We start from the raw sequence: 16,273 nt of genomic DNA, 5'->3' as shown, positions 1-16,273 counted from the left end.
TAGGATGAGAGGGTGTTCTTCCCGAAACACAAATTCTCGTGTTCCGGTGTGCATGGAGGAATATCTTGGGACCCACGATAATTCATGTGCCAATGTTGCCCACGATGACTTTATAATAAAATAACATATAAAAAAGGTAGATATGCTTTTGATGAAAATGTTCTCCCATAAGATAGATATGCGCGGGATGAAAATGTCCTCCCGCTCCCCGTAAATAGATTTGCACATTCTGCCTTTTAGCTTATGTTACAACACATTACCGCCTTCTCGTTCCTGTCTTGTGTTAGATAGAAAACATTCTCGGGTTCGTTCCTACCTCATGGAGATAACTATATATAAATCGAACATCTGGTTCGATCATTGGTCGGCGTCATAGGAGGATTTGTCGGCCATCTCTTTTTACAATCTTCTCTTCTTCCTCATTTTCATTAGGCAGAATGAAAAAAAGCAATGACACACAAACATTCCAACAAGTGCCATTAAGGCATCGTGAGTACCTTTCCATGTCATCATGCTATTGTTGAAGAATGTATCTCGTCGTGAGTGTCAATAAGGTGTTTTGTTATTGCAGGTAGATTTTATCGTTTTGATGGTTGAAAACTTGAAGATATTTATAAGGCAGTGTGATCTGTTGACAAGAATACTTGGTTACAGATGCAAGCAATGGCCTCTACCCCATCCGGTATCGTTCATTCACTCAGTATATGCAATGTAACACAAATCACGATTGTAGTAACGTTATCGGTTTGTGAGATATTGTTTTGTTTGTTAATATCGATTTGTAATATATTATGTTGAATTGCCATATATCGATTTGTAAGATATTATGTATTTTTTAGTATCGATTTGTGAGATATTGTTTTGTTTGTTAATATCGATTTGTAATATATTATGTTGAATTGCCGTATATCAATTTATAAGATATTATGTTGAATTGCCGTATACCAATTTGTAATATATTATGTTAAATTGTTGTATATCGATTTATAAGATATTATGTGTTTTCTAGTGTCGATTTGTGAGATATGGTTTTATTTGTTATTATCGATTTGTAAGCTATTATGTTGTTGCTTTGATACTGTGATTCATTCAATCATTTTTTTGACTTGCTTAACTAATCAGTAGCAGTTGTTATATGCATCTTGAATAAATCATAGTAAACATATGCGTTGGCTAACACAAATTGATATTTTTCTCATGATAGTGTTGAGCTTGTCATCTAGTTGCAGTGAAGATGTTGTATCTCAATCATTGAGAAGTCATGGAGCAACAAACATCCGTACTATCGATGCACCTGAAGAAGTGAATATGTGGACTACTGATGCACATGATAAGAAGGTGCACACATTGGATTCACTCTTGACTTGAATATTCCAGTAGACGAAATGCAATTCAATAATGAGGTAGACGATCATGACAGTACACTTGACAGGCACCTCAAGTCTACATGATAGTACACTTGACTTTGTTCCCGTAGAAAAAATACAGTTTAATAATAAGGAAGATGCATATAAATTTTACAATGATTGTACATCAATGCACAAGGGACCGCAAACCACAGGGTACTTCTAATATGAAAGGAGTCAATCCAGTGCAAGTGTAGTCCCTTTATGAGAGATCAGAACCAAAAGGATGTGAACACACAAATGGGAACTTTTAACACCTACAACACTATTTGTCATTAACCAGCCACCAACCATAGTCAACCCAGTGCAAGTGATGTTATTGCAGAGCAAAAGGGTAAGGTGTCATGAGCTATCATTGATCCTAGCAGTATTTTTCTTTTTTCATAAAGGAAGATCAAGCACCCAGGCCTCGATGTCGCTAACTTACCAACAAAGATGACGACTGTCAATGTTGATGCAGGCAAAATTCATTGGGTTGCCAATGATTTTTGGCTGAAAATAGGTGAACGGTACAGTGAAGCTAATCTCTATCTTGTTCATTTGCACTCATAAAAAAATAAATCCTGGGTGTTGAATTTCTCAAAGCCATGAGGGTTGTCATAGATCACATGAGGGACCTTAATATAGATTCTAGGATGGGAAACTAGAGCAAGAGCAAGCTAACCTCACTGCCATGTCGTTAGTCAGAAGACAAGACATTGCAATAAATGAAAGAGAGACCACATCAAAAGCACCAGGGGGGCAACAGGCTCACTTTCTAGAAAGCAACAAGCAGGACCAAGTCATCTCCAAAGTCATACCCTATGTCATAGCACCTGTAGGATCTCATTGTTGCAAGTTGTTTTGATCAAATCAGACCTTGTAGATGGATTTAGCATGGTCAAATTGATAAGAATCAACCCTTGGATCCTGTTTTTTCAACCAAAAAAAAAATATGATTTCATAAATCATAATATTTTGGTGTTTTTACAACTCTTGATTTCCAAATTACTGAAAAATCCTGCACAAAGATCAGATTTTGGTGATTCAAACATCAATCTTCACTAAACAGACCATGTAGATCACATTCATGGAGTATCCTGATAAAAACACGATATTTTAAAAATAAATGACCAATATTTGTGAGTATGGCCTTTGTTATTTTGTGAGCCTCATCAGAATATGTCTGCAAATAGCCTCATATGTGTGTGTGTGTGTGTGTGTGTGTGTGTGTGTGTGTGTGCACTCGTGCATGTAAAAAAGATATGACAGTGAAGAGCAGTGGGAACGGCACTGAACCAAACCTGCAGTGTCTTGTTCTCGAGTTAGCTTAAGATCATTGGGAATCTTGTTTAAAGTGCATCACATCCTACTGAAGCTGAACTGATGAAGTGCATCATGTCTTACAGAAGAAGACAGCTCTTGGCAAGTCATAAGTTCGTTCCCACAAATCACTGAAAATATTGCCTAGTACAATAGAAATGACATTAACATGAAGGCATTCAATGTATGGATACACAAATTGCCCAATGCAAAAGATGTGAATAAAATGCTAGTTGTAACAACCAAATGTGTAACAAAAAAGTACATGTAGATGAATAAATTTCTAGTCAAAGACATGAATAAGATGTCAGGCATTTAATGAAGAGTGTGTAACCAAAAAGTTCTGTGCCGATGTCCAATGAGAGTAGCACAATCAACAAATACATATATACATAATACATACATAATACATACATATTTTTTTTCTTTTTCTAATGCCAATCACAATGCAAGTAAGCAATAACAAAATTACAATTATAGTTAAGAGAGAGTTTTCTGAACATAAGAAAATACATCCATATTTCTCTATTGCCTATATGTAGAAGTGCTTTGCCATCTTATCGATCCTCTCTCACGCTTCCATTTCTTCATTATCAACAAAACAACAAATTTGTTTATACAGTTACAGTACAGTTGAATAGATGCCAAACCTTTTAGCCTTATAATTATTTGGCTTGATAAGCTTAAAGGTGTAGAAATAGGACTTCTCATTACCAATTGCTGCATTGCTGAATCAGTGCATCCATGAGATACAAACCCATCCACAGTCACAAATCATTGCTCTCCATATCAGTTACTGGGACTGTAGAAAGCTTGGGGTGTCTGCTCTTGTATGTATAAGATTTAGCAAAGAATAGATAAGCCAACAATTCAAAAGTGCTAAGGCCAGCCAAAAGCCAGTAGAAATAATCTAGATGTGCTCGGTTAAGATTATTGGAGAACCAACTTTCCCCACTGGTACTACTTAGTTTCTCTATCAAAGAGATGAGGAAGCTGCTCAAGAAGTTCCCAACCCCAAATACACTAAGATAAAGAGCTATTCCCAAACTTCGCAACCCATCTGGCATCTGATCATAAAAGAATTCTTGCAATCCCACCATTGTGAAGACATCAGCAAGTCCAAACAAGAGATACTGAGGAATCAACCACCATATGTGCATGGGTACGGTTGCCATTGGCAAATCAATTAGACCCGCATTTCTAGCAACCTTTAGCCTCCTTATCTCCACAAGGGAAGCTACTATCATAGAAACTATTGATAAGATCATCCCAGTTCCTATCCTCTGGAGCATTGTTATGCCAGAGGGGATACCTGTGACACTCCTAGCACTTGGAACAAGAACTCGATCATAGATTGGGATGAACAGAACTATGGACATACTAATGAAGCTTTGTATTGTTGCTGCTGGCACCAAGTAGCTAGGACCAATCTTTCTGTCCATTGTGCTGCCTTGCTTTGTGAAAAAAGTTGATGACTGGGCAAACACAACTGCATACATCAAAAATGTAATCCATAATGGAATCAGGCGTAGAACTCCCTTAGCCTCTTCCACTTGTGCAACAGAGCATACAATCCAACTGTTCTTCTTGGATGGTGAAGAACAATCTGATCTCAATCGTAGAGCAGCTCTGTCAAGGAAACTACAAAACAAGAAGATGCACAATAAAATGAGTCGTAAGAACACAACATTAAAATTTTAACTAAAGCACATGCTTCATAGAAGAGCTCATACCCGCTATTCTACACCACTTTTATGAAGCTTTCCAATACAACTAGTACATATGGGACACAATACAGGAGTAAAAATGGAGCATCCATGTGTATAGCATCTATTTAAGAATGCCAAAATCAAAGAGATCTTCAGGCAAGCCATGAAATGTTTGACAAGGCTTCAACTAGTCTACTCCCTCCCAATATGCCTATTCAACCAGTCACCAATGCATTGACAGCCTTAGTTCTCAGTTTCATCTGGGGAGGATTTATAACCTCAAATTGTCGATTTTCTCATCAAAAGAAACATTGTTTAAAAGTTTCTCTTTTTAGAACGTGAACAGCCACATGAAAAGGAGGGGGGGGGGGGGGGGTAAAGAGTGAAGACAGTTAATGTTCAAGGCGTAGGATCCTCAGACAATGAAGATATAATTTATGAAAAAGGAATTGATACTCTGATTCAATATCAAAAAGTGCCTGAAGTTGAAAATACTAGTTGTCTTAAGATAGGAATATGTTGGTGATGACAATGAAGTAAAATATGATTTATGAAAAAGAAATGATACTTCAATTCAATATCAAAAGGTGCCTGAACTTGAAAAAAATAGTTGTCTTAAGATAGGAATATGTTGCTGGTGACAAAACTCTGCCAAAGCATTAGAAAAAAAAAAGCCTTTTTCAAAATATTGGAAAGGAAAAGAAATGCAAAATCAGTGGGAGGATTGAACTCGATCTATAGATAGCCTCCTCAAACGTTCCAAAAAATAGTCTCCTTCCAATGGTCCTCAAAGGCACTGAAACCATTCTTCATGCATTTTGTGACAGACTCCACTACAGCTAATGTTATAAGTCAATGTGTACTGTAATTATCACAGACAAAGAACTCCTGACTCCTAAATTGTGTGACCCCCAATTGAAGGTTGAGCTTAGATGAGACATGCTCATTGTAGACACTAAAGATGAGGGGCTACAGTTTCCAATGCTCTCGATAACAACGTAGATGGAGGCAATGGTTCCCTACTCCTCGCAAGCATATATGGAGAGCATGGCACTGTTATCCTGGGGAAGTTCAAAAATCACATCCATGTTGGTTGAAAAAGTTAATAACAAGTTCTTTCACAGTTCAAACCTTATCTTGCTCTTGCTGGTAGCACACGGGCTCTCTAACTCTTCTTTAGCCCATTTTGATTTCCGGATTGCTGCAACAAAAACTTGTGCTATCCTTGTGAAGGGACTTTGCTCTTGAACTACCTTAAACCGGTATATAAGCGACCCAATCAAGAAAACTGTAAGTGCTAATGCCATTGATAAGCATGGTATTCCAAATCCAAGAGCCCAACCAACGTTTTCTTGAATGTAAACAATAGCTGAAACTGAGAACACGGCTCCAAAGCATATTGCAAAGTACCACAAATTGAAAAAAGAGGCCTTGGACTTCTGCTCTTCAGGATTGGTCTCATCAAATTGGTCTGCACCAAATGCCTGGACGCATGGCTTGTGCCCACTCTGAGCTATAGCAACCAAGTAGAGAGAGAAGAAGAAGAAGGATACTTGAAACTTTGATGGAGAAGAACATGAAGTATTTTTAGCACCACTGCAACCAAATGGAAGGATAGCTGATAGAGTCAAGAAAGCCAAACCCTGCAAGTTTGCACCAGTCCCAAGGCTCACAATTTAACTAATGACTAATTCTCTAAGATCAAACCAACTAATTTTATAAAACAAGCAAGTTCGCTAGATGCTGCAAATTGTATCTAGTTGCACCAAATAACACAGGTCTTGACAACGCAATTCAGGCTCAATTCCAAGTGAGTCAAATCTAGGCCGGACAAACTAAGTTTTAGATAAAATAGTAGCTCAGTCTAGGCCTTTAGGATCATGCCTAAACGGTATAATATTTAGAAGGGTGGGATTACACTACAATTTTGTACAAACTCTACAACTGTTTCAGAAAGAAAGATTTTTACAGAAATGGGGTTGCACCACATTGTTGAAACTTGAAAACTATTTCAATAGATAAGAATTAACAAATAGTAAATTGGCTACTTTGTTTTAGTAACGCTTCACCTTGTGACCATTGATTTCACTTACAAGGAGGTAGAGAAGGGAGGAGAAGAGGATGGTCCTGTATCTGCCCAGGTATGAATCCGCCACGAACGCCCCCACCAAGGGGAGCAGCGACGCCACGCCGGACCAAACATTCACGTTCGCCGCCGCCACGGCGACCGACTGGTGCAGCGACACCGTGAGGTAGGTGATGAGGTTGGAGGAGATGCCGTAGTAGGCCAGCCTCTCAGACATCTCCACCCCTTCACCCCCAACAGCACAACCCCAATCAATCCGTTTCGTTTCGAATGTAGGATGGGATCGGAAAAGTGAAGATAAACAGAAACCCAATTCAGGAGGGGAAGCTATTACCGATTATGAAGAGAGAGGATGTCCACCCGCCGGATCTAGACCGGACCGCCGGTCGGCCTTTAAAATCGACGGTTCCCTCGACGTAATAGTCATCACCACCACCAAGAAGAGGAGATGAGGTTTCAGACATAGTCATTTTGCTTCTCTGCCTGCTACCTATTGCTGGGTATTGCAGGACTGCTGTCTCTCTCTCTTATCTTTTCCTCAAGGGACCTCCGATAGTTTTACATGACCGTAGGTATGGCAGGCTGAGTCAGCACAACCAAGTCGTTATGCCCGGTGCAGTTTTTTCGGGTTATAAATAAAAAAATAAAATAAAAAACTCTAATCGGATCAGCACCCAGAAATTCCAAAACTCCCTGGTTTCTGCGGCCTTCAATCTACTTAAAGTCATTTTGTACTTCTCTTCAACTTTTTCTTCCCTATGAAAGGCCCTCTTTGTGAAGGAAGAACATGCAACTTGATAGACGGTTACAAAATCGTCATTGGTGGCCCATGTCATGAACTTCAAGTTGATGTCTTTGTCGACCTCGCATCAGTCTTGAAGTTTGAAGAGGAATATCGTGAAATAATTCTTCATCTAATCCTTCATAGAATGCGATAAAAATTTGCTAATTGTGCACAGGTGAATGGACGGTTGCTGAACAAACCCGAACATTCGAACGACTCAGTTGATCATTTGGCGCTCAACTTTATTCATATTATGCAACCAAATATCTTTCATTACGATGTCCTTCGCCCCTACAACCACATCGGCATTCTCCTCCTCCTTCAACGCACCTTCATAGGGGTACAATTTTACCTATATTTTCTTTATGGTTAAGCCTACATACTTGCATTTATTAAAAAAATATAAAAAATATCAATAGCAATACTTATTTTTACCCTGGTCAGCCTGTGAAGCGATGCAGCGCATTTAACACATGACATGCTATGACCCACCAATCTTCGATCACGGCTATCTTCGCTGCATAACCAACTCTACATTGCGGCACGTGAAAATTTATGGGCAATGTTACACATCTTGGCCTTTCAATGAATATGTTCTCCCATATTCAAATTTGTATATTAACAAAGATTAATAAACAATATGTATTTATATATCAAAACTTTAGGATTAATATACAATATATAAGTATAGTATATAAGTATAAATCAAAAGTTTAGGTACAATGAAGGAATAAATATCTCCAACAATACTAACATCTCAATAAGGTTTTTTCTTCTACTTCTCATACTACTCAAACTTGCATAGGTATACAAGTGAGGTTGCTCCCCGTGTGTACTGATTGACATGATCCAGTTCTACTAATAGTTTGATGTACGATGCATGTATCGACTTTCCACCAGTGTCGATAAATAAGCATGAGTTGAATAAGTATAACAAAAATGTTTTTACCGACATGTCTACCCTGCTATAGCTATTCTCTCTAATACATGCTACAGGGGTCATAGTAGCTTCTAAGCCATGAAAACATGATCATTTAGCCTTCGAATGTATCATCATTTGCCTGGATATCTGGAGAAGTGTATGTGGCATTTCTTGGAGCATTAGCCAAAACAACTTGACCAACATCTGCATTCATTTTTCCAGAATAATCAACCAGTTCAATAAAATTTCCATGATTCAATGAAGATAAAGATTCATCATGGCCCCTAAATGCGCAACCTTGGAGTGCTAACCACTGAAGAGCTAACATTGAGGTTCTTACTCTCAAGCGAGCTTTCTGGCGTTCCTCTTGGGATACAACATTCATCACTTTGTCAATGTGATGACCCGGTCTCATCAAAATCTCTGCATTTCTTACACATACATTATGATATGAAGACGGTGAAGAACCGACATGGGTAAGAAAAGCACATTTTTCTCCTTGACTAACCCTCTTTCAATTATTAAACCCAACTATTGTCAATGCTGAGATATTCGAAGAAGGGCTATTATCAAGAAAAAGAAAGCAATAAAAACAATATGCTTTATCTTCTGTCAGAGAATACTCTAGCCAACGAAACTTATCATACCAATGTTCTTAACATCAATGCACTTATTTACCACATTGTCTACTTGGGTATTGTGCAAGTTTTGGTTGAAAAGGTCTTGCCCTCAGATAAGCCCGTCTAATTCGATCTATTTCATTAAAAGGGTGATCACACATACGCTTTCTTTTACCCGGATCTCTTTCAATATAAAAATCAAATTCTGAAGTTGGATTCGGAGATGGAATATGCTCAGGTGATGAAGGAATGGTTGGAATAGGAATTGGAGTTTTCTCGACTTGTCCATCTGAAGAGTTGTCTAACTTCGAAAAAAATGATAACAAGTTTTTTCTTTTCTTAGTGCTCGAAGATTGTCCTCTTTCCATTTCAAATTCTACAAATAAATAAGATACTACATGAGCATAATTTTGACTGTTTCAACTTACAAAAATATTACTTTAACTGTTTAACATAACAATTATGCATAAGTACACTGAATCAGATACAATTATTGATTGGTGATAAATAATAAAAAAATAATTGAATAACATCATGTTAAGGTAGTGAAAAAAACTAGAGAAAAGCAAGTATAAATTTTTCATCGAATCAAATACAATTACTGATTGGTGATAAAATTATTAATCAAACACGTAAACTATCAATAATCTACACAATTAATCTTTATAATTCTACACAAGTACACTGAATCAGATACAATTACTGATTGGTGATAAAATTATTAATCAAATGCATAAACTATCAATAATCTACACAATTAATCATTACAATTCTACACAAGTACACCGAATCAGATACAGTTATGGATTGATGATAAAATTATTAATCAAACACGTAAACTATCAATAATCTACATAATTAATCATTATAATTCTACACAAGTACGCCGAATCAGATACAGTTACTGATTGGTTATAAATGACAGAAAAATACCAATATAACACTATAAGTCTATACCAATTAACAAATTAACATTATAACAATTAACACTTAACAACTATAACAAACTAATAATCGTGCATAGGGTATAGATCAGGACAAATAACAACAATAAATTTGTAAATTGCAACTAGATAAGAGTTAAGCATATACTCACAAGTCACTAGGAGAGTAACTAGATAAGAGTTAGCACCGCTGAAACGATATTCACTAATTCACAACCTTCAAATATATCTTCTTGTCCTTCAAATAAATTCACTGATTCACAACTTTCTCCTACTGTCTAAAGATAACTAATTTGGATATCAAAACATTAAAACGCAAGTTAGAAGTCAGGACTTTTCTATAATTCTATATAATTTGAGTAAATAAAGTAGATAATTGATTTTATAATTCAGAAATCATGACTTATTCTAAAATTCATAAGTCATTGATTCACATCCTTTTCCTAGCTTTGTTCCAACTAAAATGAGTAGATAAAGTAGAATTATTGCACCAAAAAATATAAATTACCATCAACAGTCAACATTCATCTTCCACTTTAATTTAATTTGTGAGTCAAACAATTAATATGAGATAAAATACTGAGAGACATTTGCATATATGTATATATGTATATAATATATACATATATACATAGGAATATATGCATAGGAGCTCATTCAGGAACAAAAAATAGGATTTATCCTCAAAATGGGTAAATTATTTTTTATTTTAAATAAAATTTGATCAAAAATAAATGCAGTGAATTGTTTCAGGTCAGGATCAACCCTACTTCGGAGTTGATTTGATTAAATTCACTCCAATCCACTCTAATCCACCTATAATTTGATTAAATAAAACTAGCACATATTTGATTAGTCAAATTACCCAAAAGATCGGTGTCTTGTCGTCGTGCTCGGTCGGTGTCTCGTCATCTTGCTCACTCAAGAGCACGAAAGCAGCACCGTAGGCTTGGAGGAGAAGTGTGGGCGGGCAGCATCGGAGGAGAAGCTCGGTCGGCGTTGGAGAAGAAGTTGGGCGGCCGGCGTCAGAGAAGAAGCTCGTGCGGCGGGCGTAGGAGAAGAAACTGGGCGACGTTGGATCGGTCGTCGGGAGTCAGAGGATTTGGGGAAGACGAGGGCAAGGGCTAGGTCACTCAAAATCAAGATCGAAGAAGAAGAGGGGCTGAGGGGTAATAAGTTAAATGGGTCGGACAGAAAAATCAAGGGCAAGTTGCAGAGAGGCAACTAACTTATGGCTTACATTCCTCATATTTCAAACATTTAATGCAGACGCCTAACTTTCTAAGAATTGATCGGACGGCTGCCTGAGTTACTTTTTGTATAATTTTTATTGAAATTTTGCAATTTTGCCCTTTAAAATGTCTTATGTGCCTCTCTCTCTCTCAAGGTATTCAGTAATTTAAAGTAAAGACACGATTAAAACTCCAATTTTTAAGAGTTAAGTATAGTTAAGTGAACAAAAGTAACCTACACAGCCATTGGATCAGTTTCTTGAAAAGTTAGGCGTTTATCTTAAATATATAAAGCTTGACTTAGCTAAAATTATATTTGCCATAAGGTAGACGCCAATCTATAAATTTCCCTAAAATCAATCAATGAAACTTTCACCTGCCCTTTCAAAAGGGTTATGCCTAAAAACTCTCTCATTGGGTTAATTTTTAGCCGTGATTAGCTGGGATTTAGCTCATTAGCATACATTTTCATGAACCAAATGTTAAGTTAGGGATATTAAATCACCTATCTTTTGTCTCTTGATGTTAATGAGTTATTTTCTTTATTGTTGAAGGTATTTTGGTTACATTAGAGAGAAAAGGTAGGTCGTCCTAATGTCAGAGATGGGATGATTTTTCTCATTATAGAAGAGGGGGAAAAAGCATTCTCTTATTGTGATTTTGGTTGTGGGAGTTCCCATGGAATCGAAAAAGTTTATTCTCTAATCTTGTAATCCTTTATAATGCCATTGTTGATAGTGAATTTTTATTTCCTGGCATTGCCAAGGATGTAGCCACTTTGTAGGTGAAACATATTAAATCCTTATGTCGTAGTTAATCTCTCTTGTTTCTCTATTTCCTTATTTTCCTAATACTGCTTGCATTCATATATCTTGGGATCTTTATGTCGGTAATTCGATGTCACTAAAATTGATTTGACTTATTGGATTAGCGGCGGTTTGGCTGCTACAAGAAATTTATCAAAGTAACATGTTCCTTTTACCTTGAAAATAGATTAAGAAATTGTACCATAAATCATATACCACTCAGATTCTACATTCAATTCCAATGGGAAGGGTATCCGTATGATTAAGCAAACAATGCTGCAGAGAGGTCATTGATTTTGGAGTCATGTAAAAGGTGCGTTAACTCATTGCTGTCATTGTGGCAGTAACTGCAAGCACTGCATTGCAGCTCAACGCAATAAAGTGTTTAATTTACAGAAAATGACAGTATTGCATGGTAAACATCAAGTGTTTTTCTAAAAACCCTACAATTTGTTATATTCGTCCGATGACCAAAACCACAAATAGCAAACTTCATTAGGATCTTTTTATCTTTTGTATGTGCAAAACTCACGATGTTCCCACGATATATCGCTCCGCTCATTGGGTATCGCACTCTCACTGAAAATGAGGTCTTCTCTGTTAATCATAAAATCACAAATACCATAATAAAATTGTATATTTTATACCAAAGTCATGAAAAAACGTGCGAACATCTTTTCTGTTTTCTTTAACCCTAACTTAAATGTATGGTCGTACATATTTTTTACGGTCTTCACGAAGTATTATGCAAAAACAAGTTTTGTGAACCCCCTTATGACAATAACTTCGCAAATATCTTAGCAAAATCGCATGTAATTGGTACCTATAAAATATGATTTTCATGTTTGCAATTTTTTGTGATAAAAAAAACAATTATCTGCACTTCAAGTCTATTTTTCATATTTTCTAGGGAATCTTTGTAGTATCTGACTTGCTTGATGTTCTGGAAAAAAAATCAGTGACTTTTTTTATAACTATTTTTTACCATGCTTTTCTGGCAATTCATCGGTGGCACTTCATCGTTGCATTCCGATGAGGTTGCAACCATGTTTAGGTCGAAAGATGAATTTAATACAAACAATATATACATCTATAATGTTTTATTTTAATTCTCAACTTTTTTCTTTTTTGTAGAAATGAGCATCATCTAAGTTCATGTGTATTTGTGTGTGGTTGTTTGCTTGTCCTGTGTTTTATTTAATATTTTTCATGAGATTTATCATTTAAGGTTTACTATGCTTGTGTTGTAGATGATTTATGTGTGTTTTCTTATCTTTTATTTAATTTTTTTGAACAATGATGAATATATGCGAACATTAACTATTATTCTAATTTTTTATGTTTTGCACGTTATTTATAAATATATAAAATTTATAAAACATTAAACATGAAATATTTAAAGAATAATGACAAAACTCATATTTTACATCCTTAAATTTTGACAATTCATAAAGTTTGACAAATTTAAAATCATTAAACATGAAAAAAATAGACTATAAAAAAAATATGAAAAATTTAATCAGTTATAAGTTTTGGCCCAGTTAAACATGAAATAATTAAAGAACAAATTTAAACTCATAATTTATATTCTTAAAGTTTGACAATTCATAAATTATAATATTAATAAACAGATAGTCCTCCTAATTACCTATAGTTTCGCAGGATCTATCCCTGCAATCTCTGTTGCTTTCTGCTACAATCATTTTTTGTTCTTTGCCTTAGCATTTTTCTTCATTTTTTTATAGAATATAATCAAATGATTCCTACAATTTGTGATATAATTTTGAAAAAAAGATTATTAACAAACAACTAATATAGTTTATCTTTCATAACTATCACAAACAAGGACAACATATAAATATGTACCTAGGTAAAGGTAAAATCCTTGTTTCTGCCCAAGTATTGCATGTACAAAAAGAAAAATATATCACAGTCATAGTTGTAATATAAATATTTTAAGTCAACATGTACTGAACATTAATTGAATTAACAATCATAGATAATTACTCATTTTTTAGTTGAGAAATAATTGTAGTCCATTCACGCTGTAAAAAAATCAACTTATAACAAAACATTAAACCTACCGAGTATGAGAAAGAAATAAGATCATGTTTTAGTAAGTAATCTTAACTTACTATGTTGCACACATTCTTATGTACGTAAGTTGTGCTACGAATTGAATTGTACAGCTTGAACTCATTCACCATGAGGTTCATTTCCCAAAGAACTCAGTGTTTGTTGCCTGAGTTGATAGAAAATAAGACATGCAACGTAAATTGAGTTTAAAGTCACTTTGGGCACCTAAATTTATGTGTTATGTATGCAACATTGTCCAACGGATACCTTTTCAGCTTCAAATCAAGCATAGAGCATCTTGTCATCAACATTCAAGCATCTAAAAGCCTCATCTTCTTGTCCTTTAGTTGTTAGCATTTGTTGTGACAAATCAATGTTTACAAGTTAGTCTTTGTTAGTCGGTAATAAAACACCAAAAACATCAGTTTTCAGACTCAAAAAAATAAAGGTTAAGGTAAACGGTCTTTGGTAAATTATATTGTTTTTTTATGTCTCAGTTGTGACTTTTTTTAGTCTTTCTATGAATATTGTTAAATGCTACATATGTGGTACATTCATGTTAGATTCATTTGAGTGTACATACAAACATAACAAACATGCAAATATAACACTTATGACACTTATTATCAAAGTATCTTCATAAAATTCATACTATTTCGACTCATTTTGACTTTCCTCACCAACCTTTATAAGTATCTCGGACACCACAATTGCTTTCATGCTTGAGACTGGGAATAGAGGTTTGAACAGCTTTTTATGACAATGTTTTTTGTATAGTTTATAACTATTCATCCTGAACTACCTAAGATATACATAAAAGACATAAAGACATCATTAACTACCTACGCTGAAAACAAATATGCATTACACTAATATAGTTAACCCTAACCCCATTACACTAACACAAAAACACTGAAAATTAAAATAAAGATACAGAAATACATGTAAATCATATACAACACATACATAGTAAACCCTAAATGGTAAATCACGTAAAAAATATTAAATAAAACACTGGAAAAGCAAACAACCACACACAAATATGCATGGGCCTAGATGCTCATTTTTACAAAAAAAAATAAAAATAAAAATAAAATAATATGATATATATTGTTTGAACCTCATCGGAATGTAACGATGAAGTGTTGCCGATGAATAGTCAAAATAGTTGTGAAAAAAGTTGAATTTTTTTCAGAAGATCAAGCAAGTTGCAACCACAAAGAAATCATAGAAATATGAAAATAACCCTAGGGTGCATATAATCGCTTTTTATACCACGAAAAACCACAAACATGAAAATCACATTCTATAGGTACCAGATAGGGGTGTCAACATATCGGGTTTACCTGAACCAGACCTAGACCAAACCCTATAAGGTCAGGGTATAGTTACAAATAAGAAGACCTCATTAAGACACGAGTCCAAACTCGAAGGTATGATTAATACTCTTGATCCAAGTATAGTTTGTGAAATTCTATAGTAGACTCAGGCCTGACCCGAGTTCTGATTAATACCTATAATTTTTTATGTAAAAATGATAAAAAAATATTATTTTACCAGGTATGATCCAAGTCTGGTTCATGTAGTTCTTATCGGGTCTAGGGTCTTGGCATGGTTTTTCTTATAGTAAACCTAATTAGACCCAAATCTGGTTCAAGTCTAGTTTTACTTGGGTCCAAACAAAACCTGACCCGTTGACACACCTAGTACTAGATATATGTGATTTTGCTAAAATATTTGTGAAATTATTATAAGAAGGTTTGCAAAATTTATTTTTGCATGCTTCATAAAGACCGCAAAAAAATATGTATGAACATGCATTTAAGGGTTAAAGAAAGGAGAAAAGAGTTTTGCATGATTTTCATTGACTTTGATATAAAATATATGATTTTACAAGGCATTTGTGATTTTAAGATTAACAAAGAAGACTGCATAATAACATAATTTTTTGCATGCTTCATGAGATCCGCAAAAAAAATGTGTGGACCTCCTAAGTGGGAGTTTGCGATACTCGATGAGTGCAGCGATATATTGCACGAACTTCGTAAGTCTTGCACATGCAAAGGGTAAAAATGTCATAACAGAGTTGACTATTTATGGTTTTTGTCATCAGACGAATTTTAGCAAATTATGGGGTTTTTAAGAAAATGCATCATTTTTCCCGGACAACTATCATTTTCCATTTAATTTAATTGTCCACTTATGTTCACCATACAACACACTTTCCTTCCAACAATCCTAAAAAACCAGCGGTTTCCTAGTAAACAAGAAAGAAATAATAATAATAATAATAATAATAATAATAATAATCAAACAGGTTGTGAACTGCCCAGCACCTTAACAGCTAATTGGTGAACCAAAAAAACGCTGATGGAAGAATCAATGC

At 35.1% G+C, this 16,273-nt stretch overlaps 1 protein-coding gene across 1 annotated transcript; it reads right to left on the bottom strand.

Moving 5' to 3' along the window:
- Positions 1-3,161: 3,161 nt before the first annotated feature.
- LOC149838307 (protein NRT1/ PTR FAMILY 5.10-like) lies at positions 3,162-7,049 on the bottom strand. Its single transcript, XM_090006511.1, has 4 exons — positions 6,838-7,049; positions 6,511-6,728; positions 5,549-6,060; positions 3,162-4,349 (listed from the first exon to the last, which is right to left on the bottom strand). Exons 1-4 carry the CDS (start codon positions 6,971-6,973, stop codon positions 3,476-3,478), a joined length of 1,740 nt encoding a protein of 579 aa, XP_089862637.1. The 5' UTR covers positions 6,974-7,049; the 3' UTR covers positions 3,162-3,475.
- Between the last annotated feature and the right edge of the window lie 9,224 nt (positions 7,050-16,273).

Source organism: Nuphar pumila, chromosome 5, assembly GCF_984573655.1.
Source record: "Nuphar pumila chromosome 5, dmNupPumi1.hap1.1, whole genome shotgun sequence".
In the NCBI taxonomy this organism is placed as follows: domain Eukaryota; kingdom Viridiplantae; phylum Streptophyta; class Magnoliopsida; order Nymphaeales; family Nymphaeaceae; genus Nuphar; species Nuphar pumila.
Note: the sequence above shows the minus strand (reverse complement) of the source record. Positions and strands in the feature narration are given on the sequence as shown.